At 38.0% G+C, this 26,093-nt stretch overlaps 2 protein-coding genes across 28 annotated transcripts in view; one reads left to right on the forward strand and one right to left on the reverse strand.

Annotated features, from left to right (window-relative positions):
* Supt3h (SPT3 homolog, SAGA and STAGA complex component) overlaps positions 1-26,093 on the reverse strand; it is a 328,341-nt gene that overhangs the window by 274,622 nt on the left and 27,626 nt on the right. The gene's annotated exons all lie outside the window — the stretch shown is intronic.
* Runx2 (RUNX family transcription factor 2) overlaps positions 10,768-26,093 on the forward strand; it is a 328,971-nt gene continuing 313,645 nt past the window's right edge. For 7 of the 12 annotated variants that reach the window (XR_010054619.1, XM_039083954.2, XM_039083957.2 and 4 more), the window contains exon 1: positions 14,547-15,010. Coding sequence is in view for 11 of the 12 variants with exons in the window: in XM_039083954.2 (XP_038939882.1) it covers positions 14,641-15,010 (370 nt within the window). In the remaining variant the exon portion in view is untranslated. Of the gene's footprint in view, positions 15,011-26,093 lie in introns of all 12 variants that reach the window. The other 5 variants (XM_039083955.2, XM_063267498.1, XM_039083956.2 and 2 more) reach the window with 4 other exon arrangements.

A 26,093-nucleotide genomic window follows, 5' to 3' on the forward strand; every position in this document is an offset into this window, starting at 1 on the left:
ACTAAAAGGATGGTCACATGATCATATCAAAATGCTACCACTTTTCACAGTAGAAAATACTACAAAAACTAAATATAGGAGGAATATAGCTCAACAAAATAGAGGTCATCATATAGAATAAATCCATAGTTAACACCTGACTTAACATTAAGAAAACATGAAAGGAATGTTTTCCTCCATAAAAATAGGATGCCAACTCTCACCACCTCTTCAACATAGTACTTAAAGCCCCAGAGAAAAAACTAAAACGACATCCAAAACAGAAAGGAAGAAGGTAAACTTTTTGTTAAAGGTGTCATGACCTACTTATAAAGGCATAAAGATCCCACTTTTAAAAATTAATCAGTACTAACCCAGGTGTGGTGGCACAAGCCAATTATGCCAGCTCCTGGAAGGTGGAGGCAGGAGAATCATGAACTAAAAGTCATATAACCTGAGCTACAAAGAAAGTTTGAGACAGACTTGGCTACATGATAGTTTGATAGACTGGGCTATCTCAAAGCAAACAGGAAACAATAACAAAACAACTAATTTGGGACTAAGAACTAAATTTGGTGAAGTTGCAGAACACGACTCATAAGAACCAGTAGGATTTTATATTCCAGCGATTTAGAAAGTGCTAGTCTGGACATGGGATCACTGGAAGTCTGAAGAGTAATCAGCAAGTACAGAGAGGTTAGCATTACTCACAAGGAGGTCTACAGACATACAAATGCAGCTCAAGATGGGGAAGCCTCACTCTCAAGGAGGGGGTCTCCAGGAAGAGCCTAACTGGAGAAAAGTGAACCTAAGGGCACAAGAGGAAATTATGTCCTCTGCCAGCTCAACTACTGCATGAGTAAGACAGCATCTCACATGCCTGCCTTAGCTGTCTAACACAGCACACCGAGGCTCCATCAGAAAGTTACAAGTATTCTAAGGTCAAAAGGAAAAAGAGAACGAAACCTGCCAGACACTGAGCCACCAACCAGACAGCTTACACAAGCTGATCGGGGCCCCAACACACATACAGCAGAGAACTGCCCCGTCTGGCCTCAGTGGGAGAAGACATGCTAATCCTCCAGAGACTTGAGGCCCCAGGGAGGGGGAAGACCTAGTGGTGGGGGAGCAACCTCTCAGAGACAGGAAGGGGAGCAGGAATGGGATGAAGAACTGTGAGAGGGAGGTGGGGGGACGGCTGGATTGTAAATAAAAAAGAAAAATCTGAAAGGACAGAGTAAACATCAAGGGCCAAAGCGTCATGGTGTAAGTTTGAAATCCTTACAGGAGAAATGTAAAATAACTCTGAATACTGATATGCTAAGGCACTGGCTGGAAACAGCAGCCATGAAGTAGGAGTGTAAGCATGCCAGAGGCCCTGAGAAAAGCAAACGGAAATGCTGAGGAAGGAAGGGGTTTCCAAAGATGCAGCCACTTAAAAGAAAGAAAGAATGCTTTGGCAGACGAAATGGGGGCCTGGAAATGGAAGAGGAAGAACCATGAGCTAAAACCCTGTCAGAGGAAACTTCCACAGCAGAGAAAAAAATGAAAAAGAAAACAGCTGAGGAGTCTGGAAAAAGTACTCCTCTTAAAAACATATCATCCACAATGTTGATGCAAGAGGGGATAAAAGGAAAAGGGAAAGGAATATTTAAAGTAACAGTGACTCAGAATCTTCTACACATAATAGGAGAAATGGAGCCACAGTTCCAGGAAGATAGCACACACGCATGCACGCACGCAAACACACACACACACACACACACACACACACACACACACACACACACACACACTCACTCATACATGCACACACTCTCACGATAGATAGACAGACAGACAGACTTAAACTACATTTGTGTGTGGCTTAAAGATAAGCTTTTTAGATGTGTTTTTGATGATTTCTTAGTGTCTAAGTGTCTAGAGTGGAGTTATCAGATCCAGAGGGCATATCTCACAGGACACGAGGATCATATGGGTCAGCCTGTCATTCATCGTAGGCTACAAACATGTATAGCATGATACTTCATGAATACAGTTAGGGATTTTAGCACAATGTTAAACATTCATATACGTAAACATTTAAAAGGAGACAGTATTGTTAAAAACCTACAGTCGTTTTTCTAGAAGCACTAAGAAATACTGCTGTCCTTATTTTCTTCCCTGTTGCTATGATAAAACACCGACCAAAAGCAACTTGGGAGAGGGAAGGTTTGTTTAGGTTTACAGATTATAGTCAATCATTAAGGAAGCAAGGGCAGGAGCTCAAAACCAGAAACTAGCTTGCTCTCTCTAGATTTTTCAGCTAGCTTTCCAAAGTGTGCCGGTCCTTCGGTATCATCAGTCAATATTCCCACACACACATGCCCACAGGTCAGTCTGATCTGGGCAATCCCTCAACTGAGACCCCTTCACGGGTGATGCTTCCTTGTGTCAAGCTGACAATGAAATCTCTCTCCTTATAGATCCCCTGCGCAGATACTTACTGTGAGCCAGCTCAGAGGACTGAACCTTCCCTGAGAGAGCTAGTCAGTGCTGAGCCAGTGTGAAGGCCCACGACAGCATTGTGCATTATGCAGGCATTATAAGCACAAGGTCACATGTTTTCACCAATAAGTACTGGGCAATATTTCAAGAAGTAATATCAATTTGCTGCAATCTGTTCCAGATAGTACAGGCAGAAAAAAGACTTCCAAACTCATGCTATAATATCAACACTACCCAAATACCAAAACCAAAGAAATTCAAATAATGAAAACTACAGAACGGTACCTTCCAAGAGCACATATATAAATATCACTGATATAGTATTAGCAAATCAGCTTCAATAATGTCTAAAAAAGTATATACCCCAACCAAGTGCAGCTTCTTCCAGATACGCAAGGCTGCTTTCAACATTTCAAATGTTGAATCTCCCGATCTGAGTCATCCAATAAAATGGGCTCCAAAAGTTCTATTATCCATCAAGACACACAGGAAAAGATTCTGATGTGACCCAACACCATTCAGACTGAGATCTTTTCAACAGATTAAGGGAAGAAAAGGAGAAGAAGGGGACTGAAGAGAGGGGTAAGGGAGAGGAGGGAAAGGGAGGGCAGTGGAGAGGGGACAGGAAGGGAGTGAATGGGACAGAAGTGGGAGGAGGGGAAGAGGGATGCAGCAGTCTATGAAACTGAGAAAGCAGATGCTTTGCCTTTCAAACCAACTGACAGAGGAAGCCTGGCTTGGTAGCTTGGGCAGGCACTCCAGGCACTTGGAAGACTTAGGTAGATCCTAAGAGCTGTTTGCAACAAAGTAATGGAGTTTCTTAGTATGGCTTTCAGTTTAGGAGAAGACTGGACAGACAGTACAGAGTTCCCATAGGCTCCTTCTAGGCACCGTAGAGTAATAGCTTGTATTGGTGCATGGAGTTGCTGCAACTGATGAACCCAACCAGTGTGGACACAGTACTGTTCGTCACAACTCTTAAGAAAAAAAGCTTTTGTGTTAAACAGTTCTATAGATTTTGCCAATAAATAATGTCATGTGTCCAACTCTGGCTGTATTGTGCAGAGCAGTTTTACTGTGTGGCCAGTGTGCCATCAACTCAATCCTCAAGCCCCACAGCTTCCCCTCTTCTGCTTTTACTAACTGATTTGTTCTAAGTGTACACAACTGTTCCATTTGCCTGCCAATCTGACCTTGCTCTGCTGCTCTGGCTTTTTGAGAACATCCTGTGGATGGATTATCTCACACACATTCACTTGTTTCATTTGTCTTTCTTTAAACTGCTGAATGCTGCCATAAGATATATACTCAAAAATGAGTAAACTGTCAGAAATATATACTCTTTAGGAGTTCCTGAATTTTTCTTTTTTTTTATTTTTTCTTTTTTTTTTTCTTTTTTTCAGAGCTGGGGACCGAACCCAGGGCCTTGCGGTTGCTAGGCAAGCGCTCTACCACTGAGCTAAATCCCCAACCCCTCCTGACTTTTTAAAATAATGAACTTAAAAACTAAAAGGACAAGAGTCCCGAGGACTTAAAACAGTACCCCCAGAGCAAAGCATGTAAATGTGCACTCTGATTTATTACTGAGTAACACACTGTCCAGCAGTCTCTCTCCTTCTGACTAAATAAATGGTGGAACTTTAAATGTCAAAACTGTTTTAATTTATTAGTTTTGGATGTATATCTCCCCTATGTGATTGATTAAGCATCTTTTAGTCACTTTAAGTATGATTGACAGACTTCTTCCTGCCTTCTAATTTACTGGATTGTTTCACCGCAATGATACCTTTTGTGTTACGTATTGACTTTTTAACTTTTTTCATATAATATAATTTGATCATACTCTATTCCTTTTAACAACTTGCCCAAGAGTCTTCCCATCTCCCTGCCCACCCAACTTCATGTTTTGCATTGGTATAGTACTGTGCAGTTTTTGTTTGTCTGTCTGTTTTGATTGGGATGGATTTTTTGTTTTGTTTTGAAAGAAAGAACAGTGATTGCCTTTTAAACTGTATTGTAAGTGAGCAATGTGACCTTCCATGGAAAGACCCTGGAGGACCCTGTTGGAGCTTCTGAGCACTTCTTTGTGCCCTGCCAGCCAAGCTATCTTAATCACTACTCACAATGACTTATGTGTGTGTCATCTCATTAAATGAAGGTCTGAGAAATGGTTCAGCCAGTAAGAATATAGACTGCTCTTACAGAGAAGACCTGAGTTCAGTTCCCAGTACCCATTTCAGTCACCTCATAACCCTTTATAAGCCTAGCTCCACTCTGTTCTCTGAACTCAAGAGGCATCTGCACTTACGTGTGCATATTCTTGTGTCTCTCTCTTACACTTTTACCCATACACACACACCATACATATATGAATAATATTGGAAAAAACTGATAATTATTGATAATATTTCAATTAAACATTTTTGCTTAAGCATTAAACCCAATGAATTCTCAGTAAAGAAATACTTCTATGGGTAAAGAATATAATATTTTCCATTTATTTTTATAGTTATTCCTCAATTATTCCATTATATATTTTTTATTAATGATGATGAACAACTGAAGTAAATATCAATATGATTGCTTCTAGAATATGTAATATATAAATGTTGCTAGTCAAGATGATTTATTTATAGTCCAACCTTATACCTAAAAGTGTTCTAAGGTACTTCGCAAATATACACAACATAATAATTATATGATGAATAGAAACTGTACTACAAGGTCAGTAGCTGGGTCAGTTCAACAGATGGTTATGAAGCACTGTAGACAATGCTTCACATGGCAATAAACCTTTAAGACGGATTTTGTAAACAGTCTAAGAATAAGAAACTTGATCGTGACTACAACTCATTCTTGCTTCTTCTGTAGTTGGTACCCACGAGACCACCAGTTCTCTAGGAATAACAGTACAGGTGCAGGAGTCAAAGCCTGGTTTGTAAATAAAGTTTTAGTGGAATGCAGACACATGTATTCATTTACTGGCTGCCAGCTTTGAGACTGCAACCAGAGCTGAGTTGCTGACAGAAAGTCTACAACCCCTAAGCCAAAAATATTTATTATTATCTGCCTCTTTATAGAAAAGGTATGTCAGCCCTTGGAAGAATATCAACTGGTATGACACAAATTAAAGATTCAATGCCTCTGAGTTAGATATAGGCTTCTGCTCCCCAGACTAATTCTTGAAAATGTAAGATTTAGAAGAAATAATACAAGCTAATAGTAATTAGTTGATGCAAATGAACTATTTAGTTTTATTTTATCTTTATTTTTACTTTACATGTACAGATGTTACGTCTGTGTGCATGTCTGTCTAACGCATGTATGTCTCATACCCACAGAAGCAAGAGAAGGTGTTGGGTCCCTGGAACTAAGCATTACAGTCAGTTGTGAGCCTGGATGTGGATACTGAGAACCAAACCCTGGTCCTGTGCAAAAGCAGCAAGTGCTCAGCTCTGTCCATCTCCGCTGTTTATTTGAAACATTATTTGAACATAGTGCACACTGGCTTTAGCCTGGCTGGTACTCCTACCTCAGCCTCCCCTGTACGCATATGCACCACCATGGCTAGAATGAATGAACTTTTAAGAGTATTTTTATACATTCTAGAAGGATCCAACTGAAAGGAAAATGACATACCATTTTCTCTATAGGTGTTCGGTCGGTCCTGAGATGCTTCACTACAAACTTCAAGGTTAAGGTTAAAACTATAAACTGAAATTAAAAATTACTAAGTATAACCCAATCGATTCTTATAAATTCATTTTTAATTTTTTTCTTTTTTCTTTTCTTTTTCCCCCCTTTGAGGCAGAGTTCCTTTGTATAGCTCAGACCTTCTTGAAAGTCCCTCTGTAGTTCAGGCTGGCCTTGAACTCAGATCTACCTGCCTCTGCCTCCTAAGTGCTGGGATTAAAGGTCTGTGCCACCACTGCCCAGCTAATTTATTCTTTATATACCACACAAATGAAGTTTGCATTATTTTAATTTTAAAACTAATTCCTAAGTTACTTAAGCACAAAATGCTTCATTTTTCAGAACTCACTGACTTCATTAGTAATTCATCAAGTACTTCTTTTAAGACTAAATTAATACTATCATTGTCAACTTGATGTGCCTTAGGATAACTCACTGACACCCAGAGCCTATATCCAAGTTTCCTCAAGTTGTCTAAAAATAGCCTGTGTGGTTCTTTTTTTTTTTAACTTTTTTTATTAGCTATTTTATTTATTTACATTTCAAATGTTATCCCCTTTCCCGGTTTCCCCTCTGGAAAATCCATTCCATCCTCCCTCCCCTTGCTTCTATGAGGGTGCTCCAACACCCACCTACTCACTCCCGCTTCCCTGCCTTGGCATTTTCCTACACTAGAGCATCGAGCCTTCCCGGGACTGAGGGCCTCTCCTCTCATTGATGTCTGACAAGGCCATCCTCTGCTACATATGTGGCTGGAGCCATGGGTCCTTCCATGTGTCTACCTGGGTGGTGATTTAGTCCCTGGGAGCTCTGGGGGTTCTGGTTGGTTGGTATTGCTGTTCTTCCTATGGGTTGCAAACCCCTTCGGATCCTTCAGTCCTTTCTCTAACTCCTCCAATGAGGACCTCATGTTCAGTCCAATGGTTGATTGTGAGCATCTGCCTCTGGCAGAGCCTCTCAGGAGACAGCTATATCAGGCTCCTGGCAGCAAGCACTTCTTGGCAACCACAATAGTGTCTGGGTTTGCTGTTTGTATATGGGATGGATCACCAGGTGGGGCAGTCTCTGGATGGCCTTTCCTTCAGTCTCTGCTCCACACTTCATCTCCATATTTCCTCCCTTGAGTATTTTATTCCCCCTTCTAAGAAGGACTGAAGCATCCACACTTTGGTCTTCCTTCTTCTTGAGCTTCATGTGGTCTGTGAATTGTATCTTGGGTATTCTAAACTTTCAAGCTAATATCCACTTATCAGTGAGTATATATCATGTGTGTTCTTTTGTGACTGGGTTACCTCACTCAGGATGATATTTTCTAATTCCATTTGCTAAGAATTTCATGAAATCATTGTTTTAATAACTGAGCAGTACTCCATTGTGTAAATGTACCACATTTTCTGTATCCATTCCTCTGTTGAAGGACATCTGGGTTCTTTCCAACTTCTGGCTATTATAAATAAGGCTGCTATGAACATAGTGGAGCACGTGTCCTTGTTATATGTCAGAGCATCTTTTGGGTATATGCTCAGGAGAGGTATAGTTGGGTCCTCAGGTAGTTCAATGTCCTATTTGCTAAGGAACCACCAGACTGATTTCCAAAGTGGTTGTACCAGATTGTAATCCCACCAACAATGGAGGAGTGTTCCTCTTTTTCCACATCCTTGCCAGCATCTGCTATCACCAGAGTTTTTGATCTTAGCCATTCTGAATGGTGTGAGATGGAATCTCAGGGTTGTTTTGATTTGCATTTCCCTTATGACTAGAGATGCTGAACATTTCTTTAGGTGTTTCTCAGCCATTCGGTTTTTCTTTTTTCTTTTCTTTTCTTATCTTTCTTTTTTTGACATAGCAATCCATCTAGGTTCACAGATATAGCTAACCTTTGAGAAATCAACACCAGTTCCTCTTTAAACAACCTATTTATATATAGTATATTCTCATCTCTTTATGAACTTGTTCACTGAAAAGCCAGAAGTGGTCTCCCCAGTATTCATGCACGGGAAGGACGTCAGCCACAGTGGGAGGAGGCCTGTGTCTCTGTAGACTGTGTTGGGAGAGCAGGGAGGACACAAACTTCTCTTAGAAGGTTAGAATTATTATAAGTATATTCTTAAGTATATGTATTAATCAAGTGAAAATTCTTGTGAATTGTTTTAATAAAATTATAGCAAATAATTTTTCTTTTTATTAAAAGAAACATTTTTGCAAAAGTCTAGAGTTCACTACTATTCACTAAAAATGTCAGTTTTTCGAAGCACCAAATATTTCTTTTAAAAAGACTTGTAATTTTAATTATAGTTTTGAATTTTGAACAAAGCTTTAATCATCTCATAAAAGACTGGTAGCCTGCAAAATTACGCCTACATACTTAGAAACTGACTTCTTCAGCAATTTATTTCAATGCTTTCAAGTGTTTACTAAAATGTTAAATTTATAGACACTGTTTATATAAGTAATATCGCTTTTTAAACATACTTTAAGAAATAGTAATTTTTCTTAATATTAATATAACCAGAGAATACAAATATTTGAATATTTCTAATTTTTTTAAATCTTTAAGTTCAAGTAGAGTAATTTTTAACTGCTAAAACGTCTGAGAAATTGAGATTTCCAGTGGGAATACTGTCAAATTTGTAAAAACAAAAAGATCCGTATTCCACTGCTTCACTTTCAATATTCTTTCTGTATTGTTAATTATGCCTGAACTCACCATAAATTACACATAGAGCTTAACAGAGACCTCAGTCCACAATAGCCTTTTCTGAACCCAATGAAAAATCTATACACAGCAATGAAACTGGCATGCAAATAAAAGAACTGTCAAGACATGTACTCCTGAAACAACCCTACAATAACTATTCGAAAGGCTGTGTGTGGTCTCTTCCATATATTTTGGCAAGATGCACTTTCTCTGACCACAGTCAGATTCATCCAAAAGCAGTGGCACTGGAGAGCCTCTGTCTCACCTGTCAAACTTGAGGAACATTCTTGCAAAGACCACCATGAGTCCGTGGAGAAAAGCCACCCTGCAACAGCTGTTATCTTCTAAGGGAGCCAGGAGCTCCAACAATTAAGCAAATCATCGTTAAAAGAGATACAGACAATAACGCCCAAATCTAAATGCTGAGACGGTAATCCATACATCCTGGGACGTGCAGAGGGGCCGTTCACCAGTGATACTAACAGTCTTTCATAGTCATCTGATGAAATCGCTTTCTATTATTTGCCAATTGAAAAACATCTATGTATCCTTTTCTAATTCTTGGCCAACCTCCTTTTAAGGTAAAACCTTAAAATACATCTAAATTATCAAGGTATTAAAGTCATCAAAATGGCTGAAGTTTGACAACTGACAGCTCAACAGTTGAAGACCTATAACTGGGAATGCTAAATATATTAAAAACTGACCTTTTTATAAGATGCATGGATACATTTTTAGCTGCATCATATAAAAGTTTCCTTTTGCTTTACTCTGACTTCCTCAAGTTCATGGACAGAAGGGGAAAGTGTTGATACAATAGTGAGTGAGACAATTACTCAGAAAAGAAGCATAGTATGCCTCAGTGGGCTTGATTCAAGCCCTGCCCATTACCCAACAACAAATGATAAATTGGACTTTAAAAAAAAAAAATGCACCTGGCTCTCCAAAAAGCTTACATAACCAACAGTATCTAAAATTGTAGTTTCGGTGCCTTATGGTTGGCAAGGCCCTCTAATTCTGTTCAGTACTGGAATAATTCAAGTAAACAAGAGAGTGGTGGCCTATAAAGCCTTTTCCAAGACAAGTGACACCAGTTAAGTTCTCACTTCAGAATAATGTCACCTGCAGTCACGTCCTAAACCACAAAGACAAAGCGACAAACAAGGTTCCCATGTATTAGGCTGCCTACCCCACACTTACCCTTACTGTGTGTGCAAGCACAAAAGTTAGTTTCGATTTTCCCTAGATACACTAACTTGCATAGCTAGGATATTATTTTGCTTTGGTTTGGTCAGAATCATGTTTGATATAAATTTTATTAAGTGGTAGTGGATGTAACATTGCATTGTGGGTAGTCGTTTCCTGCTTTAGTCTGGCCACATCCTCAGCTGTCATATGAGCATGTTTCCCACATTCTGTGCAAGTTGTCATATTTTTCAAAAACATTCTTACAAAAATGACACATTCAAAGATAAATTGCTTTAATAATTATAAGAAACATAAAGTATTTTATGCAGGTACATTACAGAAGTATAGACCACCACACTTCAGAGAGTAATCCCAGAAGTTGACCTCACAATCAGAGTACTAATGTCATGCAAAACAATATGCCCAAGTAAAACAGCATAAAGGAACGAGTTGAAGGCAGATTGGCAGAAACAAAACATTCCTGGACAGAGTTCTCAACGGTCTCTAAGACCTGAGGTACAGTACACGGCACAAAGGGCTACACCTCAGACCCATCAGGTACTCAATAGTGAGCGCTAAGATGTCAATGTTCCTCAATAGAATTTTAAGAGAGTTCTGAATATATAGAAAAGTGAAAGCATGGGAAAAGAAAGTAAAAAAAAAAAAAAAAGCCTGGAGTTAGAGTAAAAAGGAAGAAGAGAGGAACAGAAATGAAGGGGGGACAATAGGAGGGGGAGGGACAGAAGGAGGGAAGGAGGAGAAGGAGGAGGGAGGAGGTAAGATGTGGACAATAACTTAGGAGGTTATCTTTGGGCATCCAATCTGCATATTACATCACACTGAGAAAGACCACTGCCAGGAGTACACACACATGAAATGAGTAAACAAGAAAATCGTGGTGCTGCTTTTTTTTTAATATATTATCAATTTTTAAAACTCATAGCCAAGTTCAAAATAACATTCTGTACTCACAACCAGATATGAATTCTTACATTTGTATATAAAGACGTGACATCTTTAACACAACATCTCATAATCATTATTTAAAATATAAAACAATAGTGTGTTGCCAACCCAAGACAATTTCACATCTTTAATACAAGTCTGATAAATGCTAGGTAAGCTTAAACAGCTATGTATTAAACCTTGAAAAAAGAAAAATTGTCCACCAAAGGAAAACATAAATTATTAAATATTAAGTTAAAATTAATTAAGAAAGTCCCTAGCCCATGTCTCATAAGCAGAATATTTTAAGCCAGAGTGGGCATCCAGAATTTGCTAGTCATTTTCTTACTGTTTCAACTAAAAGAGTAGAAAAGCAACATTATAAGTTCAAAGTAATCCATTTTTAGAACACAGAGACTGGCACAGTATTGATAAAGTAGGGCTACTGTGTTAAAATGCAAGCAGTAGCTGAGCAAACAAAAATTAATTTAAATGATAATATTGAATATATAGTATTTAAGGTATTACTATACCGCTACATTCAAATATCTTGATATTTTAAGAACTTTGACAATTCTGAAAAAAATATTAATTGCAAGATATAAGAAAGCAAGACACTAATTTCATGATTTAAGACCGATTTCAAATTTAAAGCTGTATGTCATTGTTGTCACATGAAAATACAGAATTTATAGGGTACAACTAAACTTGTTGCTTACTTCACAGCAATTGCCAGTGTATCCCCCAAAAGGATTACATTTAAAAGGTCTTTAAAAAGAGTCTGTGGTCTCCACTTCTGACTATAAGCATGGGAAGTCTCTAAACAAGCACCTTCCACCATGGCTTTTCCAAAGCTGGCTCCCTCTCCATCCCTAGCAGCCATTTCTAACAAAATGCAGTCAGTATCAAAAATGTTACCACGCACCAGTGTTGTCTTTAAATTTCTACAACAATGTCCAGGTTGCTCCTGAGTCTAATTTGAATTGGGAAGGGGATATGTGGACAATGGATGCATAAATTTAAACCATAATGTAACACTCCTGTTTTTCTCCTGTCAGAATTTGATGAACTTCCCACAATACAGAAAGGCCAGGTTCAGCAGTGTCTACCAAACTCTTGTGTCATGAGAGTAAAGACCGGAACTCACAGACTCAGGAAATAAGGTTAGGCTATCTGCAAAGGAGACCATGTAAGTACAAGGTAAATGAGATGGTGGTAAAGATTATTCAAATTAACTTTAGGTCAATTTGAATGACCAAAATGTATATATCTTTTTTGAAAAAAAATAAGGAAAATATTCCATGAAAGATGAGGACTTAAAAGTCTTGGACACGCTAAGGAAAGGCATTTACTTACTATCCTAAAGCAACTACCCACACATCTTCATCTGCCAAGTGTACTATTCCATGTACACATGGAACTAAGTTCAGAAACTCCACAGATTACATGGACAAGCCCTCCTTTTATTTACTTTGGATGCTAGAGATAAAGATCGTACTGGCACACTTTATTTATGAGAGGATAATAGAGCCACTTTTTTCTTCTCTGCATGAATAATGACCCTAAATGAAAACTTCAGTGTAAGAAATGCTTTACAGTAAGATATGAGTCTGGCCTCAAAATCAAACAACAGAATGTATTGCTGTGGTTTTGTCATTAAAAGTTGATTCTGAAAAAAAGAATCTAGACACTTGAAAAATAAGGGGTTAAAATCAGTCCCATGTCTATGCAGGATATGTTAAAAAAATTTTAAAGAATCTTATGAACATGATTTCATAGACAGATAACTTTAACAGGAACCCAAACCAGATAATGAGCTATGTTGGGGTGGACAGACACAAAGATATTTTACTTCTGTCACCCTCTGAGTCGCTCCCTCTTACCTCCATTGTGCACCCCAAGTAATTTTTTGTCCTTCCATGTCCCCACCCACCGCCAAAGCCATCCGTTACATGCCACTCCTGGTTACCATCACACTAGGACGAAGTCTAACATGCAAATTCAGAGTGGCGTGGATAAATGGCAAGAAATGCCTAGGAAATTGGTCTGCTCGCCTTTATAATGTTTGTTGAAAAATCCTCCATCGCTCCCAACTGATGAAAACAGGAAGCTCTATTCATAAATGTGAAATTCACTGCCTATGATATATAATCATCCTAATAAGAAAATGAGCTCTAGACATACATGTCCAAGAGGGCAAAAGAAGAGATAGTTTCCCAAAGATGGTTTCAATTTTCTTCTGAATCAGAATTAGCAAATCGAGACGACTAACATACTCTGTCTGCGTGCATTATTCCTTACTACACACAGCATTTTGTAATTTATTTCAAAGCTTCCATTATAAACAAAAAAATACAGTTTCTGTTAACCCACTCTATTCTGAACTATGGAAACTACTGAATATCTCATTATATATGCAGAGCTGAAGCCCAAAGTCCTGTTACAGTCACTTCCAAGCGGACTAAAGAATCATACAAAACGTTTCTTTTAGAGATAAAATCCAGTCATGCAGAAAATTAACACTATTCCAACAACCTGTATCCTGCAGGTCTTGACATTTGTTTTTTTTGGGGTTTTTTTTGTTTGTTTGTTTGTTTTTTAAGATCTTCAAAGTAACCAAGGGATGATGGTAAAAATAATATAAATGATACTAATTACATTTAATCTTTATTGTAAGAGCTACCACCTAATAAAAAAATCAACTACACAGTCATGATTTAGTATTTGTAAAGGAATCCCCAGGCTAACACTTTTGTGACAGCCAATTACAGTCAATCCCGGCAAGGAGTTTGCAAGCAGACCTTTGGAAAGGTAAACTGTTTTACAATGAGTTACAGATCTACAAGCTTAGGAAGACAAGCAGGAAAGAAGCAGCCACCCTGGGAAATCCGAAGCAGCCCTGAAAGTGATACAATCCCAAGATGTGACCCACTGCGAAGCAGCAGTTGTTCAGAACGCCGCACTCACTTGAAACAGTTTTGCTCACTTTTCCATAGACATAATAATGAAGGAAAGAGAGGAGGGGTAGAGAAAAGAGAAGAAAGAGCAGACGAGGGAAGGAGGGAAGGGGGGAGTAGGGAGGTGGTAGAAAGGAAAACCCTTAGCTGCAGAGTTCTGCTCTCCAAGTGCTTAACCTTACAGGAGTGTGGGCTCCTTCAGCATTTGTATTCTATCCAAATCCTCATGAGTCACAAAAATTAAAAAGCTATAACCTTCTGAATGCCAGGAAGGCCTCACCACAAGCCTTTTGTCAGAGAGGGAGAAAGGGAGGGGGAGGAAGGGAGAGAGAGAGGAAGGGAGGAAGGGAGAGAGAGCACCCATAAGTAAAGAGACAGAAGGAAGGGAAGGGAGAGGACAACAGAAGAGAAAGAGGGAGGGGAGGGGAGAAGGAAAAAGATTGAGAAAGAGGGAGGGGAGAGAGAAAGGGGGAAGCCACAGTGGTAGGCAGTCCCACTTTACTTTGAGTACTGTGAGGTCACAAACCACATGATTCTGTCTCTCCAGTAATAGTGCTTGCAAAAAATAGGAGTTTTAAAGCTTTTGCTTTTTTGGATTGTGTGAATGCTTCATTCGCCTCACAAACAACCACAGAACCACAAGTGCGGTGCAAACTTTCTCCAGGAGGACAGCAAGGAGGCCCTGGTGTTTAAATGGTTAATCTCTGCAGGTCACTACCAGCCACCGAGACCAACCGAGTCAGTGAGTGCTCTGAGCACAGTCCATGCAGTAATAGTAGGTCCTTCAAATGTTTGCTCACTCCTTTTTGTTTTGTTTCCTTGCTTTTCACATGTTACCAGCTACATAATTTCTTGACAGAAAAAAATAAATATAAAGTCTATGTACTCCAGGCATACTGTACAACTAAAACAGGGACTGGGTATGGTTTGTATTTTCAGTTTAAGGCTGCAAGCAGTATTTACAACAGAGGGCACAAGTTCTATCTGGAAAAAAAAGGAGGGACTATGGCGTCAAACAGCCTCTTCAGTGCAGTGACACCGTGTCAGCAAAACTTCTTTTGGGGTAAGTGCTACCTTATTTTAAGTCCTTTTTTTCTGTGAACCTGTTGAGTGTGAAGGTACAAGGGTAGTGTGCTGCGAGCTCTCCTAGGTCACAGTGTGTGAAAGATCATGATGATGCTATTTTCTCTCACTAGAAATTGAAAAGTGAAATTGCTGTAAATATTAGTACTTGGCATGTGTAACTAACTCTCAGGGTAATGGCTTGAAATAGACAAAATTAAATGAGCTCATGTTAATCAAAATGTTTTCCAGTGTAACAGAAATAAGGATGTTAAAAACAGTGAAAGCTTAATATTCTCATGAACTTCCCTAGAATAAAACTGGATGTTGAATTAATCAAAGTATTGTTAAGTTATTGACTCGGCAGCTCCCTGTATTGAAACAAATTTCCAAAAGGAAGCAATTTTACAAAATAGCAGACCACAGAATTATTGAAACATTGTGGTCTACCGTGTATGACACAGGAGTAAACCTGAAGGAAAGTTAGCCTTTTCAGCCGCTCCACTGAAAGAATTCTCTCTACGGCTTGAAACTATGTCTTTAGATATCTCTATAAGCCAGTTTCTAACAATCTTCTGTGACTGAATCAGACATGCAACCAGAAGAGAGGCATTCCCAGGACACCAGAGCTGTTCTGAAAAGATCTTCAGTGCTCAGGACACTGAATGTGCATGAAGGTGAACTTTTCTAATAAGTTTACGTTTAATTTTATATCTGCACACTATTGCTCCCACATGGAACTTGCTACAACATACAGCAAACACTGAAACCTCTAAGATTCTTTTGAGCACATTCTTAGACCTACCAAAATGAATACCGTTTTTAGTCTCATGAAAAATAAACTCCACAAGGATACCCTGAAGGATTTAAAAGAGCCATGCCGACGAAATCATGCTGGACTTTTAAAACAAAACAAACATAATGCAGTCTCTTAATATTAAATTTTCTGCAAGTGCTGATTCACATATGTAAATGTTTCAATCCTCATCAACTGTCATGCGAGTGCAGTAAAATGTCCACTTACATGATTCTCTTTATGATATCCAACATGTCCAAACTACACAGCAGATTTTAAAGACTGGCTTTTTGGCTTTTAAATAAATCCTTGGCTGCAGAATCTTCAAACTAGCGATTGGAGTTCCCATTACTCCTCCTCCTCCTTCACACATCTTAACTGGGTCCTAGGACAGGACTTGTCTTAGCTTAATTCAAAGAGAAATAATTTAACCTAAAAGAAGGAAGGTGGTCTCTTAAAGGGTAAAGAAATTTACTTCAGGTTTTACTTTTAAAATAAAGAGAAATTGCTATAATGACTCCTACAGCAATCAAAAGTAGGTCATCTCAGTTACAATTTATGCAATGGAATAATCATAGATTAATTTGTAATTTCAATAGTGGGCATAAGCATTACTATTAAAAGCTTTGCCTTTAGGAGGCAGAAAATAACTACAACTAGAGTGCACCATATCTCAGGATAGTCCACATTATATACACAGTTCACAAAGGAAATGTCACTGAGAAACAAGAAAAACCTACGTTAAAGCTATTGTTCTGTGGAGAGATTACTTGGGGGCGGCGGCAGCGTGCAGTTAAGAAACATTTCAGACCTGGAGGCAGATCTGTCACAAAGAAAGTGTTGAAATGTCCTTGCTCTATCATACAGGAGTAGCAGTGGGTCTTAAAGTTCTGTGACACTCTTAATGACTATTGTATATTAAAGTTTCCAAGATCTGACCAAGTTTAAGAGTTAAATCAAGGCCACCTTCTAGAGCATGGGGGCTCTTTTTCACATTCTAACCAGGCTTTCTCTTCTAGAAGTGAGTCTCACCTTCCCTGCCTCCCCCTCCTCCAAACAGTACCTTAGGACAGGTTAGAGAACTTAACTCGAGCCTCCTACACCAGACTAATTACAGGCGAGGCGTGGACAATTGTTCCAGGTTATCATCACGTCGCATGTTTCCCCATCCCATAATGTTGGTGAGGCTCAGACCTCCCTTCAAGGTTACACTCTGACAGGGCTCAGCATAACCGCCTAGTGCGGTGTCCTCAATACATGCGCCAATTTTGTGAAATGGTTAAAGAAAGTTTAGGGAAGGACAAAGCATGCACTTACTGAGTATCTCGACCACTGGGCAGGAGGGAGGGAGGGTGGGAGAGAGCGAGTGGAGAGATGAAAAGAGAGTCTCAGTGTCCTTGATCTCTGCTACTTTAATCAAGACTTCCAATCTGTGCTACTCAAAACCATTACTTAATATGAATCAATCCTGTTGAAACAGAAGATTGACTCAGCAAGTATCTTAGCATTAAGGACTCGTCTGTGAAATCACATAAGCTGACGGCTCACATTTCCACAGAGTCTCCCCATAACAGACGACTTCTCTGATTAAGCATAATATGTAAACAGTCATTTCCAAAACAATAGTTGTGGTCTCTATCAACAACAATCATTCTGTAATTTCAAGATTCCCCAGTGACCAAGCTTTGTAGCGTGCTTCCCAGATAATTGAGATTCAGTTCAATAATCCAGAGAGAAGAATTAAAAAGAGCAAGCATTAAAGGCTACACTATAATATTTATTAAAGCTAAAACTGTCAAATAATGCCTGAAGAGACTACCTTCCATTCTAACAAATGATTCTACAAGATTAATAAATACAGATTTCAAATTTAAATCAAAAAGATGTTTTGAAATGTAAATGAAATTGCAGAAAAAGATCCGTTAAGTCTGAGTGAGTTTCTTGATAATTTTTAGGCACAAGAAAGGCATGAAATATACACAATTACATTATAGTATATTTTAATTCTTTTAGTAAAATAAAAATAATTTATTCGATTACACCCTTCAAGCTAATAATCACTAATGGTCAGACTTGTTTCAGTCAGCAGTGTTAAGTCGAATTCCGTAAGGTAGAAGTGTTCCAGCTTATTAAGAGAAGACTGTGGGGTGGGGGCTGACTTATGGAGGGGACTAAGATGTTATCACGAATGCAGAATTAATCCTTATTGAATAGAACCATTCACAAATCAAATCTCACTGTACTTCAATACTTCCAAGCAGCTCTAATCAATTACGAACCTCCTCTGGTGCTTCAGAACCCATGTGCTTTCAATTTCACACACTGGTGGTCCTCAAGTGCTATACTGGGCAGAGTTAAGACATTCTGTATCACAACTTTTTAAAAAAAAATATTCATCTAGAGGGCTTTATCCCCACCTCTCAAGAGCTGCTTGCAAGCAAACTGTGGTAATATTTTTATACTGTGCTTCCTTGTTAAAGCAAAAGGTTAGGGGTTACCCAAATACCTCAACTGTATACATCCATTAAAAAAGAAAAGGTAAGTATTCATATCAAAACTCCAATGGGACTGGCTTCTTTATTTCTGCATTTCCGATGACTAATGATGCCCCACGCACTCGGAGACTGACGGCAGACAAGGACACAGCTCAAAGTGCTCTCCACACTTAGACCTACCACACCACAGCACCGTCTATGCGTCTTCGGACTTGTGCAGGACACTAGTGTGTGACAAAGCTAGGGCAGCAGGAGAGCTGTGCAAGTCCATCCTGAGCATTCAGACTGCAAACACTATCAGCCAAGCCTTTAAAGACATGTTTGTATAAACGGTTCACTGAAACGGTAAACCTCTGCAGTGTCTTTCCAAAAATATTACAGATGTGGCCAAATAAATGCCATCAATTCAAGGTGAAAGAAATTGTGCGGCAGAAGCTAAAACTGTAATTGTGACAACGCATGACTATTTCTCACAGCCAGCCAGCAATGCTAGTTTAAGCAGAGGCTTCCTAACAGGTTACCTTAATGAATTATTTTTTTTCCTCTCCTACACCAATGAAACAAAGTTGTATAACTCTAACTCAAGATTTAAAATAGTCAAAAACAAAACTGGCACTAAGCTCCTATATTAAAGACAACAGTAATCTTCAATACTTGATATTTTCTAAATAAATATCAGTAAACTCTTCTGATAACCTCAAGTGTATAACATGCAATGGTTTTAAATGGATCTTCTATACAGTTTCTACACAATATACACCTTAACAAACCCTCCTGTCATTTCAAAAGGACATTCAACAGTATTCACTGGTTATGCATTCTGACTAAAGTGTTACAAACCAAATTAAATGAGGAAACTCTATGCCTTATGCAAAGGGAGTTCCCATACAATTTTAACCATAGTTAACCACAGACTTTTGTTCGTTCAACAGAAAACACACATAAAACAGGCCATATAACGTTTTAAGTCTTCTATAGCAGCCCAGATGAAATGTTCCTTTATTATACTGCTTAGAGTATCTTCAGCTTACATGGAATTCTTAGGAATTTCCTTCCCATAGAGTACTATTAAGGTCATGGGATTCGAGGTTTGCAACACTGTTGAATGGCTGTAAGAAACACCCTATAAAACATTTCAAGCTCTTGCTATTATTAAACAGGAGTTAATTCTAAAGCCTATTTTTTTATAAGTGTGTTTTCTCCCACTAAGAACTAGAAACTGTCACACTTATTATAATGTCCCCAAATGAGATGAACTAGAGCGCTCAAACTCCTTTATGCTGCTTATTATGGAAGTATTTCATATTTCTACACAAGGAAAAATGTGCTGAATGTGTTACTCACTCTCTTCCTAGAAATATTCTAAATTGTTATTAATAGTCAAAAACCTAGCATCTCGAGGTTAGGGGTGGGGCTCAGGAGTAGAGTATTTACCCCATGTGCACAGGCCTTCGACCTTCAGCAACACAAATTTAAAATGACAGTAACTTTTGAATCCACTATATATCCAAGGAACAAAAATCATAAAATGTGAGGATTACTGATAAAAATAAACAATAACTGTTATATACCTTGTTTATATTTTTCTTTTAAGTCTATTATTTAGAAGAAAGAATTTACTGACATACAGACATAAATACAATTTTCTAGAACGTTTAAGAGTGATAAAAATTATTGCATAGATGTTAGAAAATTTGCCAAGTTAGTACTCTTGTCAAGATGTATTTAATAAAATTTTGAGAACTACTTTAAAGACTTTGGGACTGCTACTAATCCTACTGCCATATCTCTTCAGAAATTATACATCAGAGTGACATTATACTAGTGACATTCTTAATAAGGTAGATCTCAACATTTTATGCTATATAATTAATTTTGACTGCAAAGTCAAATAAATTAATTTTATCATTCTTGATTTTCAGTAAAATTAACTTTTCTACACGGAGAATGTTGGGTCATTGTACCACCAACTATAAACATATATCTATATAAAAGATTAAGCTGGAACTCCCAAAACTTAAATACACATTTATAGCTCCCCTTAAAATTGCACGAGACTTGAGTGTGCCAAGCCATTATGTATGTATTTCTTATGGTCAGCTATCTCACAACTACATTTCTTTTGTGGCTCAATAAAAGCAAAAAATAAAGAAAGAAAAAATGCTAGCCAAAACCAAATAACAATTACCAATAAAGTTTTAAAACATATATATATACACAATCTTTCTTTGTAAAATTTACAATAATAATATTGTGGTATTCCACAACCTTTATATGGACATGGATATATGTTTATACTGAAAAAAATACATATATTCAACTTTAATTCTTTTTCGGGTATCAGTCTGATTTAAAATTTTTATACATGGTATACACATATGCATATGCCCTAATGACTATGAAATTTGGAATAGTAATTATTAATCAAGAATAACTACTCTAAGTTATATAATGAAGGAATTGTTTGTGTATCTTGGAAAACAATTACTTTCCACACTGACAATACTTTGTTCGCTGCAATAAAATATCAATCTGTAAAATCGAAATAGAGACTAGGCATCTATGAAGAAATTTGCTATTAAAACAATAAATATTATATTTATAAAATCCAAAGATATTATTTTCCTATTATAAATCCAAATAGCCTGAGTGACTGACATCCATCAGTAAAGCGAGTCATTCCAGTTTACTCTAGCCAATTTGAACTTTATCAATCCACCAAGAGATCCTGCTTCGTAGCCTTCTTAGCTCTCACTAAACAGATATATCTTCTAGACACTTACTCACTGCCCATGGAACCTGGGTAAGTAATTAGGACACTAGATGCTTAATTCCTACTGATTCTCAACAACTGCAATTTTCTTTTTAAATTTCTGTACTGAACTTCTCAACTTAAAACTGAATTCCCAAGATATTCTTTAAGTGAAAAGTGATATTCCTTAACAGATACTTAGTAATATTCATTATTTCCACCATATAATTTAGAATCATTTCAATAAATCTAAGTAGCCTGAATGCACTTTGAAGCAGAAATCAGGTTATGGCATCAATCCTACCATATACTACATATGATATTATATAACAATGTACATTATACAGTGAATGGTTCAGCCCTTTGCTCTATCACTGTAACTAGCTGCTAGAAAACAGTATCAAAAAGGGAAAAAGTATAGATTGTCTTCTCTTACAAGATATTTTATGTTAGGTACAGTTTTTAAAGGGTTCGGTTGTTTTGTTTGTTTTGGAGAAGACAGCTCTTACTCTGCTTCCTAGACTTCCACCATAGTGTATGTAACACAGAAAGAAACCCCTTTAGGGTAACAATCCACATTATGTAAATCAGTTTTCTATGAACCTTGACCCAAACCATAAATATATGTACTTATGTATGTCAGGGCTAGGGCTGGAGCCCTATACTCAGAGTCCTGGGACCCCTCCCCAGCAGGATGGAACCAGAGAGAATAAAATGTGTGTGAGCATCCCGGGGAAGACCCTGACACTCAGAGGGTTAGAAGACTGAGAGCACTCCCTGAACAGCTAGCTGTGCCTTAGGAGTGGACAACTGGCAGAGATAAGCTAGTAAAATGTATGGGTTACTGTCATGAAATTTATAAATCTCTTATGTGATTCGGCTTTTAAAAGCAAAAGCATTAAAATTTTGCTAGTGTTCTTTCAAAATTAAATTTCACACACACACACACACACACACACACACACACACACACACACACACACACACTATTTAAAGAAGCAATCAGGTAAATACTACTTTTTTATAAAACTGTATTGCAGTGCATTAGTAAAGCAATATAAGTAAGAAATTCAGTAATCCAACTTTTGATGATTAATTCACAGAAGGAACTACCACTTCATACTTCCATGAACGCCAGGATTCAAACAAAACCCTCTACAACCTCACATTCAGTGTAATAAGTACATAGACATGTGCGCACATGCCTTCTATCCATGTCTGTCTCTATAATTTAGGAAGAAAATTTATTTTTAGAAATTTTTACTACTCATATCTACCTAATTTTAAAAACGTTATTATCTATTATCTAAATCAGAAGTCTCCTGCATAAACCTCAATCGTGACGCAGGGCAAGTCCTTTATGGCGTACCAAGGCACATTACACAAGACTGAGTACTCCAGCCGTCAGAAGAAGGCACTCAGAGATGTATTTCAATTATCAATCACAAGAACATAGGAGTTTTTAAAGTACCCTGGCTTCAAATTTTATCTTTACTTTCATATGTATTTTTAATCTATCAAAACTTAAATATTTTTTAAAAAAAGCAAAATATTGGTCTTAAATTGCTAAATTACTTATTAAATGATTAAATCTCTCACAGAGGTAATAAATTTCTTATTGAGATGAATCCAACCAATTTTCTGGCTTTAAAATTAAATTGTGTACTCCCATAAACAATGTAACACAAAATTTTGTCCCAAGTATTTATTTATAAAGTAAATATATTACATGTAAAAAGAAATAGGAAGTTATTTTCTATAGTAAAACTTCTAATTTAAGTTTTCTATTTACTTACTTTTATGTAGGATCATGATCATTATTTTTTTAATAAAAATACTTAATACCATCAATGATGCTTCCTTTAAAGGAAACATTCAAGGAAAAAGTGCCCTTACTCATTCTCATAAGTTGAAAGATAACTTTTGAAAGGCAGCTATAAAAATAATGTGATATGTAGACTCAGACTCAGAGCACGTGAAATAATCAGTGAAAAGACAGACGGGAGCGCATGACTACTGAAACAATGCAGAGCCACTCTGAACATAAGCACACACACACTTCTAACCAAAGTTACTTGAGCAGTTTAAAAAAGCAAGCTTCAATTTGAACACAGTAACCCACTGAGTACAGAATTTTCTTTTAAACTGGACTTCTTTTAAGAAGTGTCTAACATCTAAATTCATCATCATACATGATAATTTCTTTAATCACACAACTACCACATTTCTAACTCCTGTGAAAGGCTTGACCACTGCACTTTTTCTGCCCATGCCTCTTCCTTATTGTTTACAGTATATCTTTAGCACCTGAGAAGACTGAAAGGCTCCAAAATTCTAATACATTTAAAATACATAACTGAGTCACAGGTATGGGCTGCTCTAAAATTACCCGTTTCTAGAAGCAAGGAAATCTTGGTTTTTAAAGCTGATGCTTCTGCACAAGAAAGCAAGCTCAGTCGGTTCCTGGCTACACCATAGTCATCTGCTCCAGGAGCTCAAGGGTACCCAAAACAACGGGTTACCTGTTCCAGCCAGGCGGAGGAATGTGGCCAAGTCATTTTTATTGATTTAACCTTTACAGGACTGCTACATATCCTCAGAGCAAAACATTTTGAATGTATTTATAATATGATACACTTCTGAAAAGCCATGAAAAAGAAAACTAGGAACAAATCTAGACAGCCTCCACCCTTGGTTGTTAGGAGTTTATTTTTATTTTAAACATTATCAGTGGACCTAAATACGGAATAATTCTACTTGGGAAAACTTACTTTGGCACAGTTGTATTCGAAATAAAAATTTATTTCAGAGTAGAGAAGGTGCGTTTAAGTAAATTCTAACTTTAAGACCTACAACTCCTAACTTGACAATGATCGACAAATTTTTAACAAATTCTAAAGGCTCTTTGATATACATACACCGCAAATACAACAAGAATATCAAACTAAAACTTACAGGGCATCGTCCCCCTGGATAAGCTAAAGGCTGTACTCTAGCTGCACTCTGGGGATTTACAGAGAAAGGTCTGTGCAGCCTATCTCTCCAGCTCCCTGCACATGGTACTTTATAAACGGCTGCGGCAGCTAATGCCTGCACTAAGTTCATTTGCCAAATAACAACTCACAATATTATGCTTCCTCACATTAGGTCCATCATTACTTAACGTGAACCTCACCCTCAAAAAGTTCTACATTCACCGCACACTGTTCTCCTCAAAATGCAAACAAGTTCTGAGCATTTCCAGATGTAGCAGACCCTCCCCCTCTCCCTCTCCCTCTCTGTCTCCATCTCTCTGTCTCTCCGTCTCTCTCTGTCTCTCTCTGTCTCTCTCATATATATATATATATATATATATATATAAACACACACACACACACACACACACACACACACACACACCACACGCACACTCTCAAAGATTCTAAGTAGAATACGATAAAGGCAGAGTCACTGCTTACTACCTCAGCATCCATGTGTTTGAGACGGGAGCTGACTGACAGGGCTGCATCTCCAGCACAGATTGCAGGTAGCTGTCCCTAGGTAAAACAGCGTATTTCCGCAGCAGACAACATTCTGCTGAACTGGGCTCTCAAACTCTGACAGCTACTGAGCTTGCAAGAATAAAGGCAAATGCTGTTTGCCTTTTCAAACTATTAACTTAGTTTTAATCCCAGGTAATATAACTGGAACTCAACTACATTATTTTCATCTTGTCACCAATTTTTTATATAAAACATCCTAGCATGCATGAGACTATGCTAAATAAAAATCAAAATCATTTATATGCAGCCTAGTTCTCTGAAGGAGGACTGGGAATCCTGTGAGAGATGGGAAGTGGCAAGAGTGAAAGTTTTTTGAAAGGACTGGGAGAAAGGACTCGGTCCTCCACAACCCTCAAAACAAGGGCTTCCCTGGATACTACCTGGGTGCTATGGAGGCTCACGCCACCCAGGGCCTCCTGTTTACTCCAGAACCCACCATTACAGATCACTACCTGAAACACATGCTAAGCCAGGAAATGCAAGACACAGGAAAGCACCAATAGGAGAATGAAATGGCAAGATAAGAACATGTATAGCCTTAAGGATATGCTTTATATCTGCTTTATAAAAGGTATTTACTTGAAAAACGATAAGGAAATATAATCAGTTTAGACTCTAATCAATTGTTAGTCTGAGGAAGCACAAATAGCTCACAAGTTGGCTTTCACGTTATTTACTGTAAGAATCCTGCAAAGTAAACAAACTGCCTCCACTACGTGGGCATCGGCTTTAAAAAAAATTCAGAGTATGCGCCATTCAATGCTCCCAGAGCCACGCTTGGCTGCCCCGGTCCACTGGTGATCAACAGCTCTGCCTGAGGCGCAAACCATGGGAGATGAGCAGTGAGACAGGGCCAGCCTTGGGTGCTTTTATAAACAGACACACACCCCTAGGTAAATGAAAATATGGGAGCCACTGGCTACTCAATTTATGTCTAGAAATAAGCTAAAGCAGAGATTAATATGTAAAACATTCATGGCAAACTATCTCCAAAAAAATGGTTTGTTTATAATAAAACATTACACTTCCTTTCCTCTCTTTGGTCTATAGCTGTGACCATAAGTAATAGTAAAGGGAAAATAAAGACAGAGACAACTTTATAAGACAAATAGAACAAAAAGTCACTATTTCTCCAGTACATTTTAAAGTACATATCAATCTATACCCCAAATACTTGTATTTTAAATTAACATACTCTGAAAACACCCAAGTGCCTAATGCTACTTGTGATTCTAAGGGAGTGTATGAACATGTCCGCGAAACTGTACTGTGGCTACCTTTCTTTGGTTGAGTCTGTTTATCTATTAGCTTCTGGGCTTGACCATTTAGTTACTGGACCAGGAGCTGTGCTAATCCTTTGAAAACACTGTTTCTTTTAATTCTCACAACTCCCTCTATGATGGGTCCCCTAATTACCCAGATAAGGAAAAAGAATGAAGTCATGAAGCCTGACAGCGGCCACACAACTGCATAGCGGACAAGCTAGCCCAAGCCTTTAG

This window comes from Rattus norvegicus, chromosome 9, assembly GCF_036323735.1.
Source record: "Rattus norvegicus strain BN/NHsdMcwi chromosome 9, GRCr8, whole genome shotgun sequence".
Taxonomy (NCBI): Eukaryota; Metazoa; Chordata; class Mammalia; order Rodentia; family Muridae; genus Rattus; species Rattus norvegicus.